This window comes from Idiotropiscis lumnitzeri, chromosome 10, assembly GCF_059441095.1.
Source record: "Idiotropiscis lumnitzeri isolate Australia: NSW breed Sydney's pygmy pipehorse chromosome 10, RoL_Ilum_1.0, whole genome shotgun sequence".
Lineage (NCBI taxonomy): Eukaryota > Metazoa > Chordata > Actinopteri > Syngnathiformes > Syngnathidae > Idiotropiscis > Idiotropiscis lumnitzeri.
In genome coordinates, this window is record NC_142400.1 from 9854220 (window position 1) to 9879452 (window position 25233).

General features: G+C 41.8%; 1 protein-coding gene across 1 annotated transcript in view; it reads left to right on the forward strand.

The window, feature by feature from the left end:
• Positions 1-2979: 2979 nt before the first annotated feature.
• nkd2b (NKD inhibitor of WNT signaling pathway 2b) overlaps positions 2980-25233 on the forward strand; it is a 30734-nt gene continuing 8480 nt past the window's right edge. Inside the window, exons 1-3 of the mRNA XM_088306803.1 lie at positions 2980-3303; positions 3390-3416; positions 3504-3595. Of these exons, the coding sequence (XP_088162929.1) occupies positions 3264-3303; positions 3390-3416; positions 3504-3595 (159 nt within the window). The 5' untranslated portion in view covers positions 2980-3263. The remainder of the gene's footprint in view (positions 3304-3389; positions 3417-3503; positions 3596-25233) is intronic.

Here is a 25233-nt window from a genome sequence, read left to right on the forward strand (position 1 = left end):
CTTGTCAAAAGTCGTTCTATGATCTTTTCTCCTTTTTTTTTCTTTTCTTTTTTTGGCGGGCCATGATGTTGGTGAAAGTAGTGGACATCAGCTAGCTAAGATGGCTAAATATTTAATTTATTTTTAATTCAATTTTGTTTAATTTCTATTTAACTGAATATTTAGGTGTAATATGTATCAAAAGGAATCATTTGATGGTCCAACGGTCCCGCGCGACCTACGTGATCGACCTCTTCACTACGGGTTAACTCTGCTACCCTCTAAAGCACGGGTGTCAAACTCAAGGATGGGGGGCCAGATCTGGCACGCGGTCTGATTTTATGTGGCCCGCGAACGGCAAACCATGTGCATCGATTTTTTTGTTTCTAGCACATTTTCTTCAATATAACAACATTGAGATATGAGATATTGCTATTTCTTTGTTACCAATCCTCCCCTTTAAGAATAAACTGAAAAATTGTTGAACAATTCCATACTGGCTTCTGATTTCCAAACTGACTTTCCATCAATTTGTTGTGTGCATGTGATAATGTAAGGTGCATTCATATGGGTTCACAATCATAATGCCCCCCTGAGGGAAGCCATAACTCTGAATAATGAGTTTGACACCCATGCTCTAAAGAGTCGCTGTACCCAAAATGTTTGAGAACCCCCCCACTTAGCACTTCGTAGTTTATTAACTGTGTACGTATGTCAGAAAGTACTATAGTCTATCACTAAAATACCCAAATGCATCGTTAAATCAGAACAACTGTAAATAGATAAACACTCGCATGCCGTAAATATAAATCAAATCTTAAAAAAAAAAACAATTAGTGCGGGAACTGAAGGTGTCAACTTGTGCCGCATGACACCAATGTATTCTCACATGGCAGGACAAATTAGTTTACATGTGTTTATAATCTCAAAAAATGTTGTTCACGAAGGACCACCTGCAACCCATGTCCACTCCTTTGGAATATACTCTGCAGGAGTGTGGTGTGTACAAAATACACATTAATGAGTTCAGAGTTGGAAAAAAAAAAAAAAGCGATGGCCCTTACATACTCATAACATTAGGGCGCGTGTGTTCCGCAGCCAGACTCTATTTTAACACCCGCCAACAGAAACAAACCATAAAAGTGTGGAGCAGTTTTTGAAGTGAATAACGTTCAAAGTACAGCGAGTTCTTCCAGGTTCTCCTCTACAAACAGCAGTTTATCTTTAGCACATGTGCTGAATGGTCCTTAAACTCTAAAATTGTTTTAGTGAACCAAAATCAATCGCTGTTTTCTGATCTGATCTTAGGCCAGTTTTGTTGCGCAAGTACTACATTTTAAATGGCCATTTAGTTGAGTGCATAACCACGAGAAAAATACATTAATGAATACAAAGCGTGAATAGGGATATTCAGTGGACCGACTATAAAAAGACACCCCCCTATTAAAATGCCATCTTTTGAGAAATTAAAAAAATATATATTGTTTTAAACCTATTTATGTAACCTAGGACACAAGTCTGTGTTTAGAATTAACCAATCACATTCTTATGTGAAATGGGAGATGCCACCATTTAAAAAGGTTTGATTAACTCTCATTTCCTTTTCGGAAAATTCTGAATATTTTGTGCTATTTGAAACTGTAAAAAATTCCTTCTATCTTGACTAAATCTCAGGTTTCAGCTGAAGGAAAAACAGCCATAAAGCATACGCTGCCATCAACATGCGTCACGAGTTTGGATGTTTTTCTTGGAAAGTATCAGCGTACATCTTGCCACAGACACACACAGACATGTAGGAAATATGGGAGATTGCTGTCAAGAGTACTAAACAGCCAGTACTTGCCATAAATTCCTGTACTGAGTTTAATGTTACTTGTCAGTCTACCAGACCAGTTTTCTCGTCTTTTCATCAATTTTGGAAGCATTTCCAGTTTATTATTGTGATAATATTTTCTACGCTTCAATCCCTTGGAAATTCTTTTGTACCGTCCTCACTGATACCTTTGAATAATGAGATGCCTCCGATGCTGTGGACCATGACCTGGGCAGCAAGATGTGACCAGAAAATGTCAGGAAAAGCCCACTAGAACATCTGAACTTTATGCTTAATCAGAGGCACTTTAAAAAAGTGGCAAGTGTGTGCTGATTCTCATTTAACATGAGTTTTAATCTGATTGGATAATTGTGAACACACCTCCCCAGTTATAAGGGGTGTGTGCGCATGTGCAACCACATTGTCTCGTGTGTATTTTCTTTTTTCATTAATGGAAAATTTTTTTGGGGGAAATTATGTATCTTTGTCACGTTTTTGTGGCACCCTTTGATGATTTATAATCTCTGCTAACAGCCTTTTGCGTGTGAGTAGTGAGCTGGATGATCAAATTAAAATATACCGGAAGTTGAATAAATGTTTTTCAAAATATGCTTCACTAAAGCCAACAACCTACTTGTACCAAAAATGTTTTAATTTAGCTAAATTATTTGAAATGTTCATTGGTAATAAGTTAAATTGCTATCCCGGTGAACGATTTTTTTTCTACCATCATAGGGAATTCCTCAGCATAGTTTCGCTAATTGCAATTGCTTCTGCAAGCAAATGGAGAAGCATTTAATTGTTCTGCTTGTCACTATTCCTCACTGACCAAGATAGATGAACAAAGATAACGTTTTCAATGGTAGATACATAATTTAATTATTAACTAATTAATTTAATAATTTTCGGACCAAGTGAAATTAACAGTGTTTGAGAATTAAAGGATGGGTGGATTTTATCTTATTTCTTTTTCCCATGCATCCCCTGTGTAAAAATTACACTTGTTCATCCTAAATGTCTGGAAATGCATTTACGCGAATTCATGCTCTTATTAAACAAGTTGTGTTCTAAATCCATCTGTATTATTTTGCCCAACTGAAGTTCCCATTAAAATTAGGAGCGTCCACCGCCTACTGATTTTTATTTGAAGTACCTAACCGGATTCTGTTGGCTATTGTGACGGCAAACTTGACACGTACCGTGCACGTCTAGTGGACTTGTTTCACTTGCCTGATGCAGCACTTCCAGTCGTACTCAAGTGAAACGAGAGGAGGGACGTACCGCTAAAAGGTCTCCCATCATCACGTTTGACGATTTCGCCGTGATTTTAGTGGGCGCTCGGTACTTCCTCCATGAACGAGACATTTAATTGTCGGACTTTGGATAAAGTTGGAATTCGGCCGCAGCACAATGTGACCACGCTGAGCTGAGGCACTTCGGATTTACTCGGTACCATTTCATTGATCCACAGATGCGGGATTCAAGAATGGGAAAACTACAATCCAAACACGGTAAGACGTGCTTTTATGTCACACCATTTCAACATGAAGTTTTTAAGTTTTTACTAAAAACGATGTCTGTTTTGCATGATCCAAAGCGTGCAAGCGCAGGGAGAACCCCGAAGGTTAGTCTAATGGAGAAGTGCATGCAGACGACTATATTTTGCAGAGATCATCTTGTTCATACTGAATATTTTCTTTTGATGTGTTAGGGGACAGTTTTGTTGTGAACGCTTTCCTCCGGAGGGGCTTGGACGAATCTGAGCGCTATGGAGGGATGGATCACAAGACAAAGAACAACCAGGTAGAGTGGATATTTAACTTGTATGTAACATGGAGGTTATTGTTAACTAATGATTACCCCCAAAAATGGTAAGTCCTTTTGGACATATACTGTAAGGCATTTGCATTTCTATCCACCACTAAAGGGGGCACGTATCAGTCTCATACATGATTTGTGCAGAAATAAATACCGTCCATCCTAACATGAACTTTACATTAGCCACTTTATTAATAGTATACCAATTTTTTTAACAAGACACACCCACAGGTAAATCTGCTTTGACATTTACTGTATTTTTTAAATTCCCCCAAACACATTTTGTCTGTCTGACTGTCTGTATGTCTATCTAGCTAAGAAAAAAAATAAATCTAGTAGAAATCATGATACAATGACATCCCTATCCATCTGTCAACGTAATGTCGTGTATTTATATGAGTAAGTTAGTCTTTTGAAAGCAAACAAATTTGGGGTGTAAAACTTTAAAAGTTTTGGATACCCTGCTTTTAAGGAATGCCAGCTGCATATGTGTGTGTTTGCTGATGGGATGAGCGTGAGCCACTTCAAAGTTGTCTCCTCTGAGCTGTGACACCCTCTCACCCCCACACACGCACCCTGTAAGAGGAGATGAGCACTTCTTGACTTTTAAGGAGGAAGCAAAGTGTGTTGACGAGCAAGCGCGAAGACCCACGCAAAGTGTCTTGTTGTTCTTTCTGACACGTCTGGCTCCTGACACAACAGTGTTGTGATTATAGCACCCCAACCCCCCACCCGCCACCGTCACCGGATAGGTTAAGAAAGCCACACATACTGTACACAGTGGACGGAAAGGTAGCGTCTTCTTCCAAGTGAGGTGTGTAAACTTTGCGTTTGGCGTCATAACTTTGGCCTCCTTTCTTCAATGCCTCCCATTTTGTAGAGTTCCTACCAATCAGTAGCATCACACGACCACACGACAATTCCTTTTGAGGTGGTCGCAATTTGTGTGACGAGTTACACGTAGGGCGAGTACAGTAGGTGAGGTGTGTGGTTGTCATCGTGCAAGAGTTCGAGTAGATTAAATCACGTTATTATCCGCCCACTGGTTGCAAATGAAAGGGGCTCTGGAGTTCACCTTCGCCCTGGAGGGAAACCAGCAAAGGTACAAGGCTTTAATTAGTAGGTGCTTCCCACCCGCACCGCGCCTCTAACACGCTCACGGCACTGATTTATTTGCCATCATGAGTCACTTGCATTACTCCCAGAACGAAATAGCTATCCATATTTCGCAAAAGTCTTTCGTAGAAGCAAATGAGGAGACATGGCTGAGTATGCCATCATATATACGTGACCACATTTGCTATACTGTCAGTGGTAAAGTAAGTATAATCTTTTTTCCATGCATTTTCATTCCGTCCTTGCAACCACGTCTGCATATTCAGCCTCTTTTCCGTCTTTTATGCGTGTCAGCTGTCGCCTGAAGCTGGCAAAAAGTCATGTTTTTTTTTGGGTTTTTTTTCGCGGGGAGATATATATCAAAAAGTCTCTCACATGGTTGTGTTGTCTGTGAAATTCGGACTGAAAATGAGTATTTATAAGATATTGCGGAGGAGAAATGGCTCTGCCTGCTCATACGTTATATTAATGTTTAAAATGAGGCTACGGTTGGAGTTTATTGATGTAAAGAAAGTCCTTGGGGGAGTTTTAACATCCCAGCGCAGCTCAGTGAGAATTTCTCTACTGTAGCGCCGCAAATTCGATGCCACATAGTTTCAATTTGAACGTTTAGGATCAGACGGTGTCATGTTTTGGAATGTAATAATTTGATTAGATGTCTGTGGCTTTTGTGTCAATTCAAGGCAAAACTAAGCAGAAGTCCTATTCAAAGTGTTTGTCAAATTTAGCTTTTGTTTTTTTTTTTTTTTTTGTTGTGAGGTCAGGTTTAGCAGCAGCTGGCTAAACGTTTGCTACATTGAGTCACTAAATTAATCTTGTGTTGTTTTTGAATTATTTGATTTTTTTATTCATTTCTTCAGACAAACAGAGGTTCTTTTTTACATACCCTTTAAACCTTTCACCAGAGGTAAAAAAAAAAAAAAGAACCTCCGTTTGTCTGAAGAAATGAAAAAAAAAAAATCAACTAATTAGCGTTAGCTACATTGCATGCTACATGCTAGTGATGAGTGCTTTAGCGTCACTTTTGGCCATAGCAGTCTTGTGTTTGAATGTGCTTATTATTACTTCTTTATTTTGTTTGTGATCGTTCAAAAAAAGCAATTGAGAGTGCGCCGGTAGTTGTGTAAATCCTTGACAACCTGTGAGTGCCTTACAATACGCTTTTAAGACGCGGTGGTCGGCTATATTAAATTAGCTAACATGGCTACATCGTGTTGGCGATCGTAGATGGGGTGTTGCGGTACAGTAGTTAGTTCTGCTTTTCACTTTTCCGCTATTTTTGTTTTTTTCACTATGAAATGATCCAAACTTGAGAAATTCCATGTTTTTTACATGCTCTTTCCTCCTGGCTCGCCGCCGTCGCCATCTTATTTCTCCAAGCAGCATGCGTGGTGACTCGACAAAAGTTATGGGACGTGACTAACTGCTCCAAATGTGAAGTCTGGCTTTTATTCTTTGCGCAGCAAAATGCCAAAGAAAAGTCTCGTGAGGCATATTTGGAATTAAATGTTCTCTCTGACATGCAACTGTAAGTGTGTGCTGTTTAAAAAACGGGGTCTTTTGGTGTTTTATTGGATAGATCTCGCGCTGGCCATCTTATCGATAGATTTCTATGTGATTATCTTGAGTCAGCATCACACGTGAGGTAAATAGTCAAAGAAAAGTACAGGATGCAAAATTGAAAATTTGTGATGAAACAATTGAAGAAGAAGAAAGGTTTCATCTTGAGCATACGTCTCAACATCTGGCCCCTCACTTGGTGGTTTTGTCTTAGCCGTGGCCTGCTTAATGAGCGTCCGGGACAGATAGCATGGCTTGTGACTTCATAGTGGGGAGCAGATTGGCCAAACATGCTGTTTAGCTGCACCCCCCCCCCCCCCCCCCCCCCTTCATTGTCAAATGGGGGAGTAGGATTCCTGAGCAGTCTGGCTGCGACTTCAAAGTGCAGTGCTGAGAGTTATAAAAGGGCTCTGATATCAGTGGAACCTCCAAACCTTCACCCCTCAATCCCTCCTGGCCCTTCATGGGGAAGAGGTCTGGCGGGGGGGGGGGGGGGTTATGTACTGCCGGGAAAAGAAGCGCAAACATGGCCTGTGCCCAACACGAGTCTGTGTAAACCTAGAAAAGCTTCTTGATAAAGCTTTAATTTTGACCCGGCAATCTGCCGAGGCTTTGCTTTAGGAAGAAATAACAGCAGATCAAACTTGTTTAAATATTGATTCTTCGGCAAAGCATGACTCCAGTCGGCGGCTGGCTGCTCGCCTTCGGCTTGTAATCCCACTTGGAGTGCAGAAGTGGACGGCAGCATGGTCATGCCTGAAACACCTTCACTTCGACTGAGGCGAATGCATATATTTCAGCCTCCCCCCCCAAAAAAAACAAAAGAAAAAACAGCAAGTCTGCCCGTATTGGATGCTTACTTAAAAATTCCGAACCAAGTCTGGAGAAGTGTGTCCATGAGTTCACGAGCGCCCTGTGAGGGTTCACTGTACGTTTCACCTCTGGAAACATCAACAGGGTCCAAACGGTGTCGCGCACACGCAAAGTGCTTCAAACAGGCTCGCTAGGATGCCCCGATAATGACAGGCTAATTTGGCCTTTCAGCACCGCCTTTTGTCTCAAGTCTTGCCACAGACTTGCTTGTGGGGAGCCACTGTGTCAACACTTGACATTCCATGACCAAAAAAAAAAAAGAAAAAACGTCAGTATTCCACTTCAAAAAGATTAATATGAATACACTTGGAGTAAAAAGTGGTTTAGTTGAGATCATATTGCATAAAAGGACATAAATGTCAGTGGCAAAAGTAAGATTTAAAGCTGCAATAAGGAATATGTTTTTTTCGAAGCCAGTTTTTTATTCTTTATGGTGGAAACCTGATCTGAAATGCTGCTGTGTTTATATTTCTTAGCAACATTTTTCCATTGTAAATAATTTATTAATTACTGTTGCCATTAAACATTTACTCAATGTACATGCAATGATTTAGGTATCATTTTGTCATCTCGAACTGCCATTGAAGTGTAAAAATAAGCGCTGCCAATATTAAGTCATTCCTGATGTTTTTTTTTTTGTTTTTTTTGGGGTGTGGGTGCATGGCTAAACAGGCTTCCCAGTGATGTGGTCGGGCGAATGCTCAAGCATGTAACAATGTGGAGGCGTGAGAAATTTCATAGATGAAAGATCATCCATTTTTCAAGTTGACAGTTCAGCGGGTGTGGCTTTAGCGCATTTAGCCCTCTGCGTTTTATCATTTTTCATGATTTTAAAGCCTCATTCCCTACAATTGAGGAATTGATTCAAATTTAGATAGAGAAAGCCACAAAAATCCAAAGAAAAAGCAAAACGCCCAGATAATGTTCCACACAAATAAAACATAACGTTGCTTTAATTGAGCTGATTAAACGTTTCCCATCCGTGTTGCTGTTGCCTTCAAAAATCTCAGCTCCAAACTCTGAAGTTCCAATCCATGCAATATCATTAGAGAGTTGTTGCTCCTGCCCATCTTGATGTAAGACATTTTCTCATCAGCAACATGTCATGATGACTTTGTACTCCGTCTTGCTCATGATTTGGAGCGACTAAACACACACAAAAAAAAACCAAACACCTGAGATGCAAAAATGGCAGCGAGGCGACATAAAGGTGCGCTGGTTTATGTAGCTCTTTTTAAACAGTCTTGAAGGCATTTGGAGGGTCTGTTTTTTTTCCACCACTTCTCTGCCCCCCCCCCCCAAAATGGCTTCACAAGAAGGCGAGCTGTGAGCCTTCATCTCTGAATGAAAAGCATGTGGCTGGCATCCAGAACAGCGGGGTCTTTCAGCACAGCCCCAGCAGACATCTGTTCCTGGTTTGTACTGAAAAATCCTGGAGCGGTGAGAGGGGCTGTGGTGGGAAGGTTGCCGTGGAAGAGGAAAAGAGGAGGAGTAGGGATTTAAGGGTGTTTTTTTTTCTTCTTTGGGGAGATATTTGAGGGGCAACATCTGTCTGACTTTGCGAGGAAGACGCTCTCTTTACCACCGGTTCGGTTCAGTTTAGTTGAGCTGTGATCTACGTGTAAGTTTTCCCGTTGTCACAAAGTCTCAATGGTGCTAAAATAAACCACTTTTTGACACGCTTCTATTGTGGTAAAAACCGCAGAGGGGGAGGAGCTTGACACACTTGCAGCTCATTGATTGGTGGATAATAAGAATGTTTATTTGCTCAAACGAGGCTTGGGCGGTGAAGCTGAAAAAAATGGGATGAAATCCTCCTTAATTGCTTCTGTGAATTGTGAAACTTGTGGTAGAAATCTGATCTGATTAAGTTTTTTGTTTTTAAATGGATATTTTGATGACAAATCAGATTTAAAAAATATGTTTTAATTTCCATCCATTTATTAAAATGTTGGGCATCATTTAATATTGGAAGTGCGGAAAATGCACAAATGTGAATTAATTGTGATTCAGTTACTGGTTTTGTTTCTAACATCTGTCAGAATGTTGCCAAAAAAGTTGCAAATGGCTTCTTTTGGAAAAAAAAAACCCCCACAACTTTAATGGAGGACCACAGAAACGTGAGAGAATTTATTGTTGAGAGGCTAAAATTCAGAGGATGAGGGCACTTGTAAGTTTAACCAGGTTTCTAAACAATTAATCGATTTTCAAAAATAAACATTGATAATTTTGATCATTGATTATTTGTCGATTAATCGTTGTTCCTCTAATTAGGATAAGCTTGAACAAACAATGCGACAAGATTTACAAAAAAATGACTCTCAAAATGCTGCGTTTGGTTAGAATGGAAACTTCAACATGCGTACAACACACTCAAGGTTTTGAAAATCGGGTGATGCGCTATGGAGAAAATGTTTTTTTTTGTGTGTATCTGAAAAAAATGCCTTTTTGGGCAATGTTTTTGTGTGATATAACCAATAGAAAATGTGGTTTTAAAAAATTACTTAAAATTACCTCAATTTAACAACGATTAAATTTTTGATATCTGCCCTCACCAAGGTTCATCTTAAATCATATATGTTCACTTTTGCCAATACAGAACATGATTAAAATTTTCTTTTTTATGTAATAATGATTTTATGATCCGGTGAAAAGGATCATGAAACTTGGTGCTTGCCGAACGGCCTGCCGCTTCGTTTCACGGGACAGCGACTTCTCGAGCCACCTCAGTGAAGTTCATCGTCACTATTGCAAAATCTAATTTGAAGTTCGCAAACAAAGTGTTGTCATCCATGTTGACCCCAAAGTACTTCCACAAGGCTGCTATTTAGCCCTCAGAGAAGTTATGTGCGGCAGTATCGGTGCGTTAGTATCTGAGCATTTTTACAGACATTATCAAGGAATCTCTGGCGGTCAGCACAAATGCCTTGCAATCGAAAGGTTTCTCAGTTTGATTCTTGGCATGATTTTCTGGACTTGAGTGGAAAAGTATCACCTGTCATAACTTTTCATTAAAAGACAGATTTGGCAAAGGTGAATTCATCTGCTAGTCACACAAAATCACCTATTGTCATACCGCCTCATCCAAACCAGCGTTTATCATCGCAAACCAAACCGTGGTGAGCTGAAATTTACTGAACCTCTTGGGACAAACGTACCTTTTCTCCTCACCTTCCCTTCCCGTCATTCAATAGTCAACCACTATGCGCATCACTCCACACTTGTGCGTCTGTTTATCTTCTTCTACGCCGAATACAAACCTCGCCGTCAGTGTAAACATCATCAACAGGGCGGCTTCCAGCACGAGTTGCTTATTTAGCCGCTCTTTCATGTCGCTGGCGTTCACATAAGCGTCACCGCGACGCCTCTGAGTCAGAGGGCGAGTCTCGCCCATGGCAAGAGCCAGTGCTGGAGCATTACATGTCCGTGAGGGTATTTTGGAAGACTTTCAACACAGCTCCATTGTAACACTCTGGAGGAGAGAAACATCATGTTCTGACACTTAGAATAGCCCTCAGGAGGGTGATGACCTCCGCCAAGGCCAAATAATCCTTAGCATGTTCGTCTGACTTGTTTGGTTGAATAAGCACAAGGTCACACTGTTTCAGTCCAGTACGTGTAGAGTTTGACTGAACCCCCCCCCCCCCCCCCCCCCAAAAAAAAAAAAAAAACATTTTTTGTTTTATCCACACCCTGAAACTTCTCACCTAGCACATCACTAAAATCTTGCGCAATCTTTGTCTTGTCATGCTTAAATAAATAAATAAATAACAAAGTGCAATTGTGATATGGTGGTGATGACTTGAGATATGAGTTTAACTTGTTCAACCTGCTCACAACTCAAAACACTTGTATCTCAAAATCATTTTCCCATTGAAATGAATGGAAATACCGTCAATTTCCCTCCCCCAAAAAACCCAAAAAAACAAGAATGATTCGTATTGTTAAAAGGAAAAGTAGCATTCCATAATATTGTACTTTACAAAAACATACAATAAAGAGAAATTTACTCTAAATATAATCCCGGTGTTCAATAAATGGCTGAAAGGTAAATCGGCAACTGTGCTCCACCTTGCAAGAGTATGACAGACAATAAATTGTAAAAGCCCGTAAAAAATACAGCCGTGAAAAAAAAAATTCCAAAATCCCACAGACAATTTTAATACATTTATGCCTGCATTGCATGTTATTGTCCATCTGAGTACTCATCCCCCAAAAATGTATGCGCCTTGCAACAAGCATGAAAGTATCCCATCAGCGTCAAGTTCTCAGGCAGCTCAAAGGGAATACTGTATTTTTAGACACGAGGCATACTTTCATTATTATCAGAGCTGTTATCTTCATGAAATGAAGTTGTCGCCTTTTCTCTGTGCCGTCATTGACGCTTTGAAGTCGCTCACGTCTTGTCGCTTCTTTTCATGGTGTTTGCGCCGTTTGCCGCTTCCGGACTTCAGAAAGCATCCTTGTGTCGCTTCGCGGTGCAGACTTGGAAGATGTCAGCATTTGATCATAGACTTTATGAAGTTGGGACACCGAAAGGAGCTTTAAATCGAAGAAATAAAATATTGTAACCCGAATCATCAACACACCAGGACCAACAATGCAGGGGTTGTGTCAAGCATAATAATAAAAAAAAAAAAATGACAGAATAAAGACGATTCTTGTTGATAAATTTGGTAAAGTTTAGACTTTAAGTATCTGTTTTATGGGACTGAAATTATACGACAACCGTAGTTGGTGTATGTGTATATATGGTTCTGTCCTCCAACAGATGCACATTTGACAGTTTGACTACATACTTTATGACCTGAAAACTGTTAGCATATGCACAGCCAAAACAAGTAAACCACAATAGAAATAGCTACAAGTTGACGCTGCGTGCTTTCTCAACTTAGTTCAGCTTTGGTTGGCAGAATTTTTCACATTTGGACAGACGCAGAAAACAGCTTTACTGAAATTATTATTTTTTTTGTACACTTAAATTTGCTTCATCTGAGGCTAGGGGGTGTCTTCTTGAAACTGAGTCGCTTGCTGGCTTGTAGCTGACATCAGCTAATCAGTTTTCTGTCCTTCATTGTCTCTTATTTTCCACAGACAAGGGCATACAAGCATAAAATAAATAGAAAAAAAAAAGAAATATGATCTTAACAGTACAGTGGTGTCTTGAGATATGAGTCACCCTACTTAACAGTTTCTCAAGATAAGAGCCGCCGTCGGGTGGATTTATTGCATTGACTCGCAAGTGCAAACTCGAGATACGAGCGCTGTGTGGTGGCCGTGACTCAACTCGCTTCACAACAAGCAGCATTTTGGCAAACAGAATTTGTGATGGATTCCTCAAAAAAGGCTTCAAGCTGCTTATTGACAGTCTCAGTTGACTGTCAAATGAAAGCGAGAGAATTCCAAGTTATATCTTTAAAGCCTTTTAGCCTTCAAGTCCACTAGCTTAATGCTATTGCTAACACATAATGCGAAACGTCACAACTTGGCTAGCGAGTAGCATATAACACCTTTTTGGCAGTGTTACAACCTTTTAACGGAAGACTTTATTACATTTACATGTGTGGCTTGATTGATAGTACTTAATATATCTCAGAAAACGCATGAAAGCTGAAAAATACACCTCAACTGATATATTTCACTTTTATGCTAACATTTTCAACACATGGGTATGTTTGTTAAAACGAGACTTAATGTTGGCAATTTACTGCTTGCCAATAGACAGACGAGACACAAAGATAAACAATGCCATAATGCATATCAAAAATTGAGGGGTCACACCACGCAGGTGAGATTAAAAATCAACGGCGTGCCGAGTATTTTTACGATCTGGAAGAGTTAATTGTTCTGCCAGCCACAATAAATTAGTGGCAAAGTTAGACGAATAGCACAAATCTATTGTAAATAAAAGATCATTTTTGGACCAATCACGTGTAATTGTATGGTTTGCCGCTGCAAACCTGATGATCTCTCTCTCGTCGCGCTAATGTGCTGTGGAACAGCGGTTGGGAAATCACTCTTGAAGACCACCACAATTTATCCCATTGAGAATTCTGGATTTGGTCATGCTTTTGTGGTTGAAAGCACAAATTTAATCTGAAAGGATGTTTGAGAGGACGGAAATCTCTCTTGTAGATATGTTTGATGGGGTTCAGGTCAGGGTTTTAATGTTTTTCCACACCAAACTCACTCAAACATGCCTTTATGCTCTTGACTTTGTGTCTCGGGTACGTATTCAGTCGACATGGTGTCTTTTAATGGATACTATGTGACTGTTCAGACTGGACGCGCGGATGGCAGCAGGTTGCCCTCATTTTCCCAGCATGCTTTGTGTGCCGGCAGGGCAGGGGACGGGATGCTGGGGCAGCCCCGTCGAGGGTTAACGCCGGTTTGTCTCTTTGCTCTTGCTTGCTGCCAGGGGAAAGAAAATACCTGAAGCTGGAGCCCGGTGCTTAATGCTGACATTTTTGGCAAAAGAGTCTGAATCCAAGTCTGTGTTTGATCTTGTTGCGTCTCCCGGCCAAGTAAAACACCGGGAGACTCAAAGGTTATTACATTTTAGTGTGTAAGGTATGTTTCCACATAAACCCCTGTCCCCCGCCTCTTCCTTAGAAAGTTGCTGCTCTTTTCCAAGTGGACTTCATTTCGCAATCCTTGGATCAGACAGGGGAATATTCTTTTTTTTTTTTTTATTATTATTTATTTATTTTTTTTATTTATTTTTTTTTTTTTTGCTAATGGTTGGTGGAGATGTTATTATGGGCATTTCTAATTGCCCACACGCCATCTTCAGTGATGTCTGTGCATGCGATGAGCTCACTGACGACTAAGGCCGCTTGGAACATTCCCACATGTTGTCTGTTTAAACATTTGTAAATGGAGGCTTGTTATTTATTTTTAGAAGGACTTGGGACCGCTTTATTAGATTAAAAAAAAAAAAAAAAAGAATCTACGATTGAGCGTGGTGGAAACTTGAGATTGTCTCCACAGAGGTCAGACGGCGACCTGACATACAGTATATTTCACAATGGATTCTTGGAGGGGGGGGGACTAAAACAGCACAGTACATTGTTAGTCATGAATCTCGGATCTGACGTTTTTTGCTGCTTGTCGAGAGCATAAATCGCAATGGCAAAAGGGCAGCATTTAGTGTGCAATTACTTTTTTATTTTTCAGCTTGTCATGTAACTCTTCACATTGTGACGCAACGTGCATCCAATGTTGTGCCTTTGGAAGGTTACGACCACTTAACTTTGTTATTCTTGGATTTAAAAAAAAAAAAAAAAAAAAAAAACTCAGACAGTCCCCCAAATGGTTAGAAACTTCATCCTCAGTCCACATTCCTGAAGCTGACGCCCTGCTAGGTTGGAGGCATAAAGAATGAAACCACACACGCTACAAACTTCTCGACTTCCTGTCAACTTTACCCCCCCAAAAAATAAAAAAATTAAAAAGACAAGTGCAGGGTGCACATTGTTTTCTCATTTTGAACCTTAAACGCGAATATCCATCCTCTTGCCCTCTATATTCATTTGCGATGCCGTAAGATTGATGAAAGGTCCTCACATTTGAAACCCTGGAGGAGTTACCGTCGTTATCCTCTTCTCTGCTCGGAGACCCCCCCCCCCCTCTCTCTCTTTGGGACCTCAAGCTTACACATGTGTAGGTATCGCTTTTACTCAGCTCATAAAATGCCACAGCCCCATCTGAAAGTGGTTAGCTGTTGAAACACTCGAGCGGCTTCAAAGCGTGGAAACGGGCCATGCAGACAGTGCGGGGCTGGCCCGCTTTCTGCACATCACATTGAGGAGGATGGTGGGGGCGGCAAACTTGCTTTTGTGACACAAACCTTTTCCCGTCATCCAAACCCTCAATACTCTACATTAAGAGGAAGTGGTTGACCTTTGCCCCCATACAACGGATTCGGATTTGGGGAAAGAAGGTTCGGAACAAAGTAGGATAATATATTCAAATAGCAGGAAACTTCTGCGTTCTGTTCGTGCATGTATATGGGGATGATGAAACAGCGTTTGAATGAAGTCTCTGTTCTCATTTCCTCTGAAGGTGGCCTTCTTTTCGAACCGCCCCGCCCACCCATTCATTTCTTTCCTGAGGGCCGTCCACTTCAAAAGCTGACCTAGTCCTGTGCGCTGTGTAACGTGTTTACCTAAAGGCTCATTTCAAATAAACAGCAGTTCTCCGTAAAAGATGCCTGCTCCCTCACTGAGATTCTTTCACAGACACCATTTGCTTCACAAAGACAGTGCGAAAAAAAAAGTGTAATAGAACAATAATAACACATTCCAAAATGAAATGATAACTGTACCGCAGGAATATAAGCCATTACTTAACACATATTTTGTTAAATGCGTTACAATGCATTTATCATCTTGCATAGAGGTCACCCTCACTGAAAATAATTAATTGAGAAACTAACGCTGTTAGTTTCTATGTCGAAATTCAAAACAGCTGATTGGTGTCCCGAACGTATCTGTAACCTACTAATTACACTTTATGCCCAGTCTGACCTTAACATTATTGGCAGGCTTTTCGGTCACTGATGTGTCCAATCATTAGATGGTCGACTCTACGTGTCAGTCATTAGTTCTTTTAGCGACAAATTCTGAATGTAAATAATGGAAAATATTTGGACAAAAGTAGTCTTTATTTTTTTTTTTTTTACATCTTTATTTTTGCTTATGTCATCTTCTGTCTCTTCCCTGACTGACACGCCATCTTTTTTTACGTATTAAAAACATGATATGGTTCAACATATTGTATGAGGAGCCTCAATACCGCAAGGAGGCCTTCTACTAAATCGCCGGGGTGAGTGGCCGACTCATTTTCTGTGATAGTCGTATGATCCTAGTCGGGTTCGGAAGCACCGTGCTGGGTGTGGGGCCCGTAGATTCACTGAAGAATTTAAATCGTCCATAAAGTGTTTGTTTGTCTGCACCAGGTGTGGGCAAACTACGGCCCGGGGGCCACATGCGGCCCGTTAAATGTTTTAATCCGGCCCGCCAAACTTGAAAAAAATTAAATGAATAAACCTCGTGAATGTTTTATTTTCTAAATACTGTTTTTTTTTTAAAGACATATATTGTTTATTCATATTCATTTAAATCAAACGTATTTTTTTTTCTCCAATGAGGTGAGGTTACCAAAACACTCCATCCATCTGCTCCTGGTCCGGCCCTTCTGTCAAATTTTAGAACCCATTATGGCCCGCCAATCAAAAAGTTTCCCCACCCCTGGTCGACACTGAACATTCCCTGTGATTGGCTGGTGACCAGTCCGAGGTGCACCCGGCCTCTGATCCAAAGTCAGCTGGTGATTGGTAATCTTTTGGTGACCGGTCCGAATAATTGTAGAATTATGTTGCCTAACTCTGTCGTGGAGGTTTTTGGGCACATCCGTGAACGTAGTCTGAGTAAGGGCTTTCTCTGTTCGCTATAAGCAGCTCCTACTTCTGCATGTTGATGGTGGCTCGGCTGATCTCATCACTTCAAGAATGCCAGTGTATCACAATATCTGAACTTTTCCCCCCAGTGTCATGTGCTTGGCTTTGAGGACTCCTCCATCATGGTACTACCTGATTATCTCATAGCTTTTAAGCCCCTCTCGCACATCACCTCCTCCTGCGTCTTTTCCGGACTTTCAAGAGCTTTTATCAATACTCAAGAGTGTCTCACTTTGTGCTTTTAAGAGGACTGCCTCCAGACATTCCGCACGACCAGACTCGCTCGTTTTTTTTTTGTGGATTGAGAATCTGAGATAAGATAAGAATACGCCAGCAAAAGTGGCTCGCCGATCCAAAGCACAGCCGCGTCGTTTTGGTTTGTAATAATCGAGGCTTTGAAAAGCAGCAGCTCCCAGTGCGCTCTGCTGCAAAAGCGGAGAAAGAGGCGGAGCCACGCTGAGCTGCCCTCTGCACCATTGCCTTTTCATCTCCGCTTTTTGCCATGGATGAATTACGTTCCTGAATTTCACACTGGGGAAGTGTGTTTGGCGCACACAAAGCTTGCGTGTCAGGTCACTAAAGTGCACACACGAAATTGGTGAAACGTCCTGGTTAAAAATGTCGGCTCACGCTCGGTACATGGGCTTGCCGGTTCAAAGACTTTTATCCTCATGTGCTCTCTGTTCGCCCCCTCGCCCTTGCCAGTAATTTCCTTTGAGAATAATTCATCAGAAATTTGGTTGAGCTGCTTGACTTTGTTGCATCAGTAATTGACCTACGCACGACTTTTCATTTTTTTCATCTTGTGTGTCTGTATCTGTCAATCCTAACCACTGTGCTACAAGAGATTGAGAGAGATCGACAGGTGTGCCGTGTGAAATTATTTATTATTTACACATATATCTTTGTTGATCGATGCCATCGATATACAGTTCCAGTAAAAAAAGCTACATGGCAAAAGGTGCAATTATCCACCTGTTCTCTTTCACACAACGGAGAAATAGCTTTGTGGTCGAAGTACATTCGTCTGTAACTTTCTGATTTTTTTTAAATGCAAAGTGGTTGTCCTGCCTCACTTAAACGTTGAGAAACGCTGCCTTCTATTCATGGGAGAACACCTCGCAACACTAAACAATTACAGTCTGGCGACTTTTGGAGCCGGTCCATGTTTAAAATGAAAGCATTCCATCACGTCTTGTGAACATGACCGACTCTCCTCTTCGTCCTTCGCCCGCCAATCGTCAAGAATACACTTGGCGTTGACCCCGATATGACCCCTTGTCGACTTCCAGCCTTGTGAGGAACTTCGCAGCTTGGAATCAAGCCTGTTCTTGCTGGGTGCAGAATTCTTGCGGTCTTCTCTAAACTGGCGGTAGTCGCAGACAGTCGGAGGATTACTCAACAAGCGAGACTATAGCGACCGAACAGGTGCTGCAGCTCAAGTGGTTTTTGTCCAAAACATGTTAGCAGGATTCATTCAAGAGTACGGAGTCCCAGACATGACATGGGGGATTTGTTTTGGTTTTTTTTTAGATTGTGGCCTCAATGTAAATTTAGCACATGCACAAAATACTAATTTGTGGCTATGAACTTGCTGGGCCGTATTGGACTGTTGGGTAAGCAAAGCTGGAAACTGCATGGTTGAGGTCAGGGATAAAGCTACACATCCATCCATGCATTATCTGAACCGCTTCTCCTCACAAGGGTGGCGGGAGGTGATGGAGCTCGTGATGGGAAATTGAAGCTTCAAATTTGCTTCATGAAGCAGTTGTTGTATTTTTGACTCCTCTAGATGGCACTGTTGGTTGAGATAAAGGGTTTAAAAAATGGCCAGTCTAGTGCCATCTAGTGGAGTCCAGAAATACTACAACTGGTTCATGAAGCAGATTTGAAGCTTCATTTAGCTGGAGCCGGCTGTCATCAGGCAGTAGGCGGGGTACACCCTGAACTGGTTGTCAGCCAATCGCAGGGCACACATAGACAAGCATCCGCGCGCACACTCACACTAATTTAGAGTGTCCAATCAACCTGCCATGCATGTTTTTGGAACGTGGGAGGAAACCCACGCCGACACGGGAAGGGGGGGACATGCAAACTCCACACAGGAGCCGGAATCGAACCCACGACCTGTGCACTGTGAGGCCATCGTGCTAACCAGTCGTCCACCGTGCCGCCCGTAAAGCTACACAATGGACAGGAATTGTTGTTCGGTTAGTAGACATTCTGGTTGTCTAGTTTGTTTATTACTTGCAACCTGAGCCTTTAATTTTTTTTTGGACGACTGAATGTGATCATGACCCCAAGCTGCTCGACATCCGACCGCGTCCGTTTGCCCAGTGTCCCTCCCGAATGCAAGTGTGGAGTGTTCATGCTACATTACTCGCTGATTGGTCACGGCTGCACAACCGCCTCTCATCATCGGCGGTCATTTGGATCTGGATCTCCCTTTTGTAACGTACCCGTTGGGAGCGGTGACAAGTGGACTGTAGCGCTGCGGTCCTGACCGTGAAGCCGCTCTTATCCCGCTGGAAGGCATGTTCCGGAAACCCAGCGGGGAAGCTTATCCAGCAGCCCGCAAGCCGTTAACAGCGGGAGTACCGCAACCAAAAAAAGTCATTGTGGATTACAAGGACAAGAATCTCTCTAGTGTGTGTGCGCCGTTGCCGCTCTTCTCCATGCAGCTGTCCTCCCCCGACGTGGTTTGTTTACATTTCTCAGTCACCCACAGGAGTACTGTAACGCCCGTGGCCCCAGCAGCCCCCAAACCACGGAGCCTCACCCCTGTGAAGTGCCGGGCCTTCTTTTCAAAGCCGAGACTGGAATCCCACGCAGCTTAACAAAACAAGCGAGGAAAACAGCGGTGTCGGCGCTTATCTCGCAGGTGAGAGCAATTACAAGTGACATCTCCATCCGAGACCGACGGCTGGGAACCTGACACGTACTGCCGCAAGTGTCCTTACGGGTGAGAGTGATCGTGTTGAAACGTAGCAGAGGCTGATGAGGGTGATTACGAATCCTTGGTTACACTCGCTGACAGACGCAACGCTGCGAGCATCCATCTGATGCAGTGTTTTTATATGAAAACAGATTTTGGCGCACCAACCACTTCAGTGCGATGAAAACTATAAAGTACAATACAATGATCCTCGAGCTACTCGTGGTTCCCGAGTCGCTTTTCTTTCAGATATTTGGTGAAAAACCTGCCCATTCACAACTTTAGCTGTGTATTTGAGCTTTTATTTATTTATTTTGATAAGAGACCTCTTAAGACATGGCTCATAGGAAAGTAGTAATTAGCATTTTTTACATGATGAGACGACGTCTTTTGCAAATAAAATAATCTGTCCGACATTTATTTGAAAAATTAATGTTGATAGATGAGGTTGAAATGATGTCAAAATGTTTTGCAATTGTAAACTTTTTGTTGGTGCGGGGCATCAATACCTCACAGTGGTCACTATGCTCTTTTCCAGTACTGTCGAACGTGCTTTCTTTTGAATACAGTAAAAAAAAAAAAAATCAGTTTCTCTTCCAACGACAATGTTGTACAACAAAAGTAATTCGACATTCAGTCACTATAAAATTTTACAACTCAAATAAAATTTAAGCTATCTAACAGACGCGGCCATGTAGGCCAACATGGGATTGTTTTTCATCGCCACATCACACCTTTCACTTTTTAGAAGGACCTGTCATAAGAGCCAATGGAAAAAGAAGACGTGCCACGCATGCTTTCTTGGCAGTTTGAATGGCAATGAGATCTAAAGTCGAAGGAAAAGCACCGTCAAAATTATGAGATTATTTATTCACATTCGTTTTGCGATTGAATGACTGACAGCTGTGGGCAGCACGGTGCGCTGCTCGTTAGCTCTGAAGTTTGGGGTTAGAATCTCTGCTTTGGAATTCCTTGCGTGGTGATTGCATGTTCTCCTTTTGCTTGCGTGGGTTTTGCATGTTAGGTTCATTGAACACTCTGAATTGTCCGTGAGTGTGAATGATTGTTTGCCTATATTAGTGATAGACCGATTATCGGCGCCGATGATTGGCATTGGCCTTTTTTTTAACTTCCAAAGCCGATAAATTAGCCAGGGTTGTAAGTTGTAAAAAAGCTTTAACAAGTATGAAAATCACTGAAGTTGTTTAATAAACATGTGCTTGAAGGGTAAAGTAAACTAAGTCAAGTTTTGGAGTTTTTATCTTTGAAGATTTTGACACCATTTTACAAACAAATTAATATCGGTTTCAAATATCGTTTATCGGCCTCCACGACTACTAATAATCGGTATCATATCGGCCCTGGGAAAAAAAAGCATATCGGTCTATCTCTAGTCCAGGCGTGAGCAATCTATGGCCCGGGGGCCACATGCGGCCCGTTAAAGTTTTAATCCGGCCCGCCAAACTTGGAAAAAAAACAAAAATTATTGAATAAACCTTATTAATTTTCTTAATACTCTGGTGTGTCAAACACTGATATTTTGTTGTAATGTTTTGTTCATTTTCATTTAAAATTAAATGTTTTTTTTCTCTGATGAGGTGAGGTTACCAAAACACTATTTATCTGCTCCTGGTTGGGCCCCTATGACAAATTTTAGAACCCATTGCGGCCCACCAATCAAAACGTTTGCCCACCCCTGCTCTAGTCTAAATGTCCTCTGGGACAAATGATCTGTACCTCTTGTACAGTTTCTGTTTTTGTCACTCGCCTCAACCGTAGTGGGATACTACAGATAGGTACAAACGATACTAGAGACACTTGGTTGCCGTAGAATTGTCGTTTCCAGGCAACATTGGGAATTGAACAGGAATAACAAATCTTGTTTTAGCCCTCTCACAGTCATTCTTTGTGGCAGTTTACGCTGTCACGCTGTTATGATCTTACCACACTCTTTGGCATCCTTATATCTGGGTTTCATAGATCAGCATTCCCAACCGTGTTTCTTGGTGAAATTTCTCATTTTGAGGATTGTTTTTTTCCAAGATGTCTCACCCTCAGAGACCCGGAATGTGCAGTGGCGGACAACTTGATTGAAGAGAAGTTCGTAGTAAACCCTTCAAAACGAGACGAGAGTCTCCGCATGACTTTTTTTTTATAGGAGGTGGAGTCCCTTCGGGCCCTCGTGGGATTTGTGTCCAAGCCAGCTCAGCCTCAACCTGGCAGTCTGAGGTCTTCTGTGTTGTTTAAAGGGCCTGTGGAATGTGGAACAAATCTGTTCAGCTTTATCGGGCTGGATGCGCTCCCTATTGGCTGGGCTTAAGAGCCAGGGGCCTGCGCGGGAGCTTACAGAATTTCACATGGAGGCCACAAGCAGAGGCACATCCTGTTTGAGGCCAAGCGCCTGTCCTGTTTGTTGCCTGGCGCCTCCTTCTTTCGCGAGGTGTGTGCGCTCAAAGGGTGTTCTGTGTGTCTTTCCGATGGTTTCTTTGTACATTCTTTCAAAAAACGTTTAAACCCATTGTTTGATAACTCATCTTGTTCAAGTTTATCAAAAGTATATCACATACACACCCTGCAAAATGAAAAAAAAGTCAATATTTCTAAAGATTTTTGTGATTTTTTTTTTTTTTCCCCTCACTTTCTCCCCATTTTTCTTAGGAAAAAAAGAATGAATGTTGATCAGCGTTTTTCAATTTCTGTGATTTGGTGGGAAAAAAGTGGATCGATTCAGTTTGTTGTGAGTCACTAGGATAATGATAATGATTCGATTTTCTACAGCTCAGTTTGAGAGGGTATGATGCACTTTATATATATATATATATATATATATATATATATATATATATATATATATATGTGTGTATATATATATATATGTGTGTATATATATATTTAAGTGCAGCTATTTTCCTTTTGTTAATCGAATACATGACACAGCGAACTGCAATTTCACACCCAACGCGGCTCAGTGGAACGAGGTGCGCGGTTTCCGAGTGGCCGCGGCGTCCGCCGCCTGTGTGACAGCTGAGAAAAGCTCCTCGGTTACATCACGTTGCTATGAACGCTGGCTTTAATGAAGCAGAGCTGATTACACCATCGTTGACAGATGCGTAGCGGCCAGCGAGCGGTGATAATCTTTGTTTATGGCGTCCAGCAGGTCAAAAAGTGAGAGGATAATCGGGTTGAGGAAAGGGAGGTGCGGTGGTGGTATTAGAACTTCTCTCAACTGGAGAGGAGCAGGTGACTTTTAGTGGTTTAGGTGCGCTTATGTCAGTGGCCAAGCATTCTCATCAAAAGCCCCCCTCGCAGCTGTTGTTATACAAGGACCGAAGAGGCTTCACCCCCTGTGATTCATGTCCTGCCAAGGGAGAGGTTCTGCCTCCTGTTTGACCTCAAACAGAGTCCCGCTGGTCTGTGAGAGTCATATCTCGGCCACATGGAGCTTGTCCAGATGACAGCACGGTGTTCTGTTCTCATCTCAATGCCATTCGGGCAAAGACATGTCACGGCAAACTGACGCATTGATAAAATTCCCCATTAAATGCGCGTATATAGTTCAAATTCCAGAACTGACCTGACAATGGGACATGTTGACTGACACTTCAAAGGGCGCTTACACACGCTCGCCATGCATTCCTTTTTATTTTGATACGGTGGAATCTCAGCAGTTTAATGCCCATGGAACTAACAAAGCTCAGAGTGCTGTCAGGTATGATGTCAGACAGAACCGCAGTGTACCTCAAAGAATTTGTCATTAAAGGTATATTTGAAGGGTTTTTTTTGTGTTATTTTTAACAACAATAAATAGGAATGGAATTTGCTAAGAATTTGGCAATTTTGTTTTCTTTTGAATTTTCACTGGGTGAGGAGGAATGAAGTCGTAAAAATGAAATGATATATCATTGATGTCATTTTTATTATATACAGCGCATCATTATATGATTCCGGCCTGGGTATCGATTTGTTACAGCTCCAGCATAGTGAAATTCAAATGAAGTTGTATTGTATTTTTGTGCATTGTATACATTTCCGAAATCAATTTGATACGTAAGAGCCTGATTCGATTCACGATTCACTTTGATTTCACGCATTTTACGTTCGTATGGAAGACATTCTCAGAAGAACCAATGCTGCAATTAGTGCGAACTGCTTGCTGAAACGAGGGAAAAAGATGTCATTAAAAGAGTTATATGATACGATATCGGGCTGTAAAAAGGAAAATCAACTACATTTTTTTTTTTAAGCCCACCCCTATATATGATAGAATACAAATGATGTCTGTTTTTTACGTATTGGAAATATTCCCCTGCTTTGTTGAAATTGAATTGCCATGTTGGAAAAGTTCACAACACGTCTTGTCACTCATTTGTAACACAAGAAATGATAAGCGGAGTCATTATGCAAGCAAACAACCGATTCCTAGAAATCCAAACTGGCAAAACAGTTCTCCAAAAGAACCGGTTAAATTCTCATTGAAGACTTATTTTCAGACTTTTATAGAAGTGTGAAGTACAATTTCCAATGAGAAAAATCTACTCCAAATCCAAACAAGCATCCGGGAATGGATTGCGTTCGTGCTTCGAGGTTCAGCGCTTTTGCAATTCGATACGAGCTGAGGCCGGCGCTCTGTGTTGACTCACCACCATAATTACACTGACTCGGCTTTGGGCTCGGGCCTCGGTGAACCACCGAGGGGGAAAAAAAAAAGGAAAGGTCCGCCATCCATTTATTGTTCTTTTACCGTCTCGCAACCCTCTCGCACCCCCCCCCCCCATCATCGCCCCCTCCACTGGCTCTCTTCAGTTTAAACACTTACATCTGGTTTTGAGTCAAGGCCAGGCCGGTTTCTCCTGGAATGAAGGTCTTTTATTCCTCATTGGCCTCGCGCGCTCTCCGGTTTCAACGTGCGGTGACGACTCCACCGAATGTTTACAAAGCGGTGTTCCTTTCTTTATACCGACACCACGGGAGCCATGTTTCCGTTAGCAATTAGCCTCCCTCCAATCACACGCGATTAATCGTCCGCTGAAGGGCTTCAAGGATTTCCCTTGGCGCCTTCCCCAAGTGTCAGGTGACGTCGAGTAAGTGTCACCTTCGACACTTTTGAGGAAATGACTGAGGTCTTGTTTGGACATGGGAAGAAGATCTGCACTGTACAAGTTGTGTGGGTCCTAATTGGACAATTTCAGAAAGCCGCATTTACTGGAAAATATGAGGAAGCCTTTTGGAGATATCCTGTTTTTTTTTCACCGGGATGCAGGATGTTTGGACTTGGATACACATACGCGCTGCTGCTATTCATACCCTGAGGCCAGACGAACTGTTTAGGCAATCTTTCGCGCTAGCATCGACTTTTTTTTTTTTTTTTTTTGTGCGTGTGTGTGTGTGAAGATTTTCAAAATGCGTTGTGCACATCACACATTATGTGTGTGTGTTTTAAGTAGGTGCGCTGAGTAGAGATGTGTAAGAAGAAAGATGTGTACTGTTTTCCAGCGGGAGGATGGGTGAGACGCTGGCAGAGATGTGGGGGGGGGCCTGATGTCACCTGGTAGGGAGCTATGAAAGCTTCCCCCCGGTTGCCTTAACCCACATTAAAGTGTGCCAGTCGAAGCTGAAGCTGTCGGGAAGCTTGGCAGAGGTGCAAACATCACACGCTTTTCAGGCTCTGGCTTAATACCA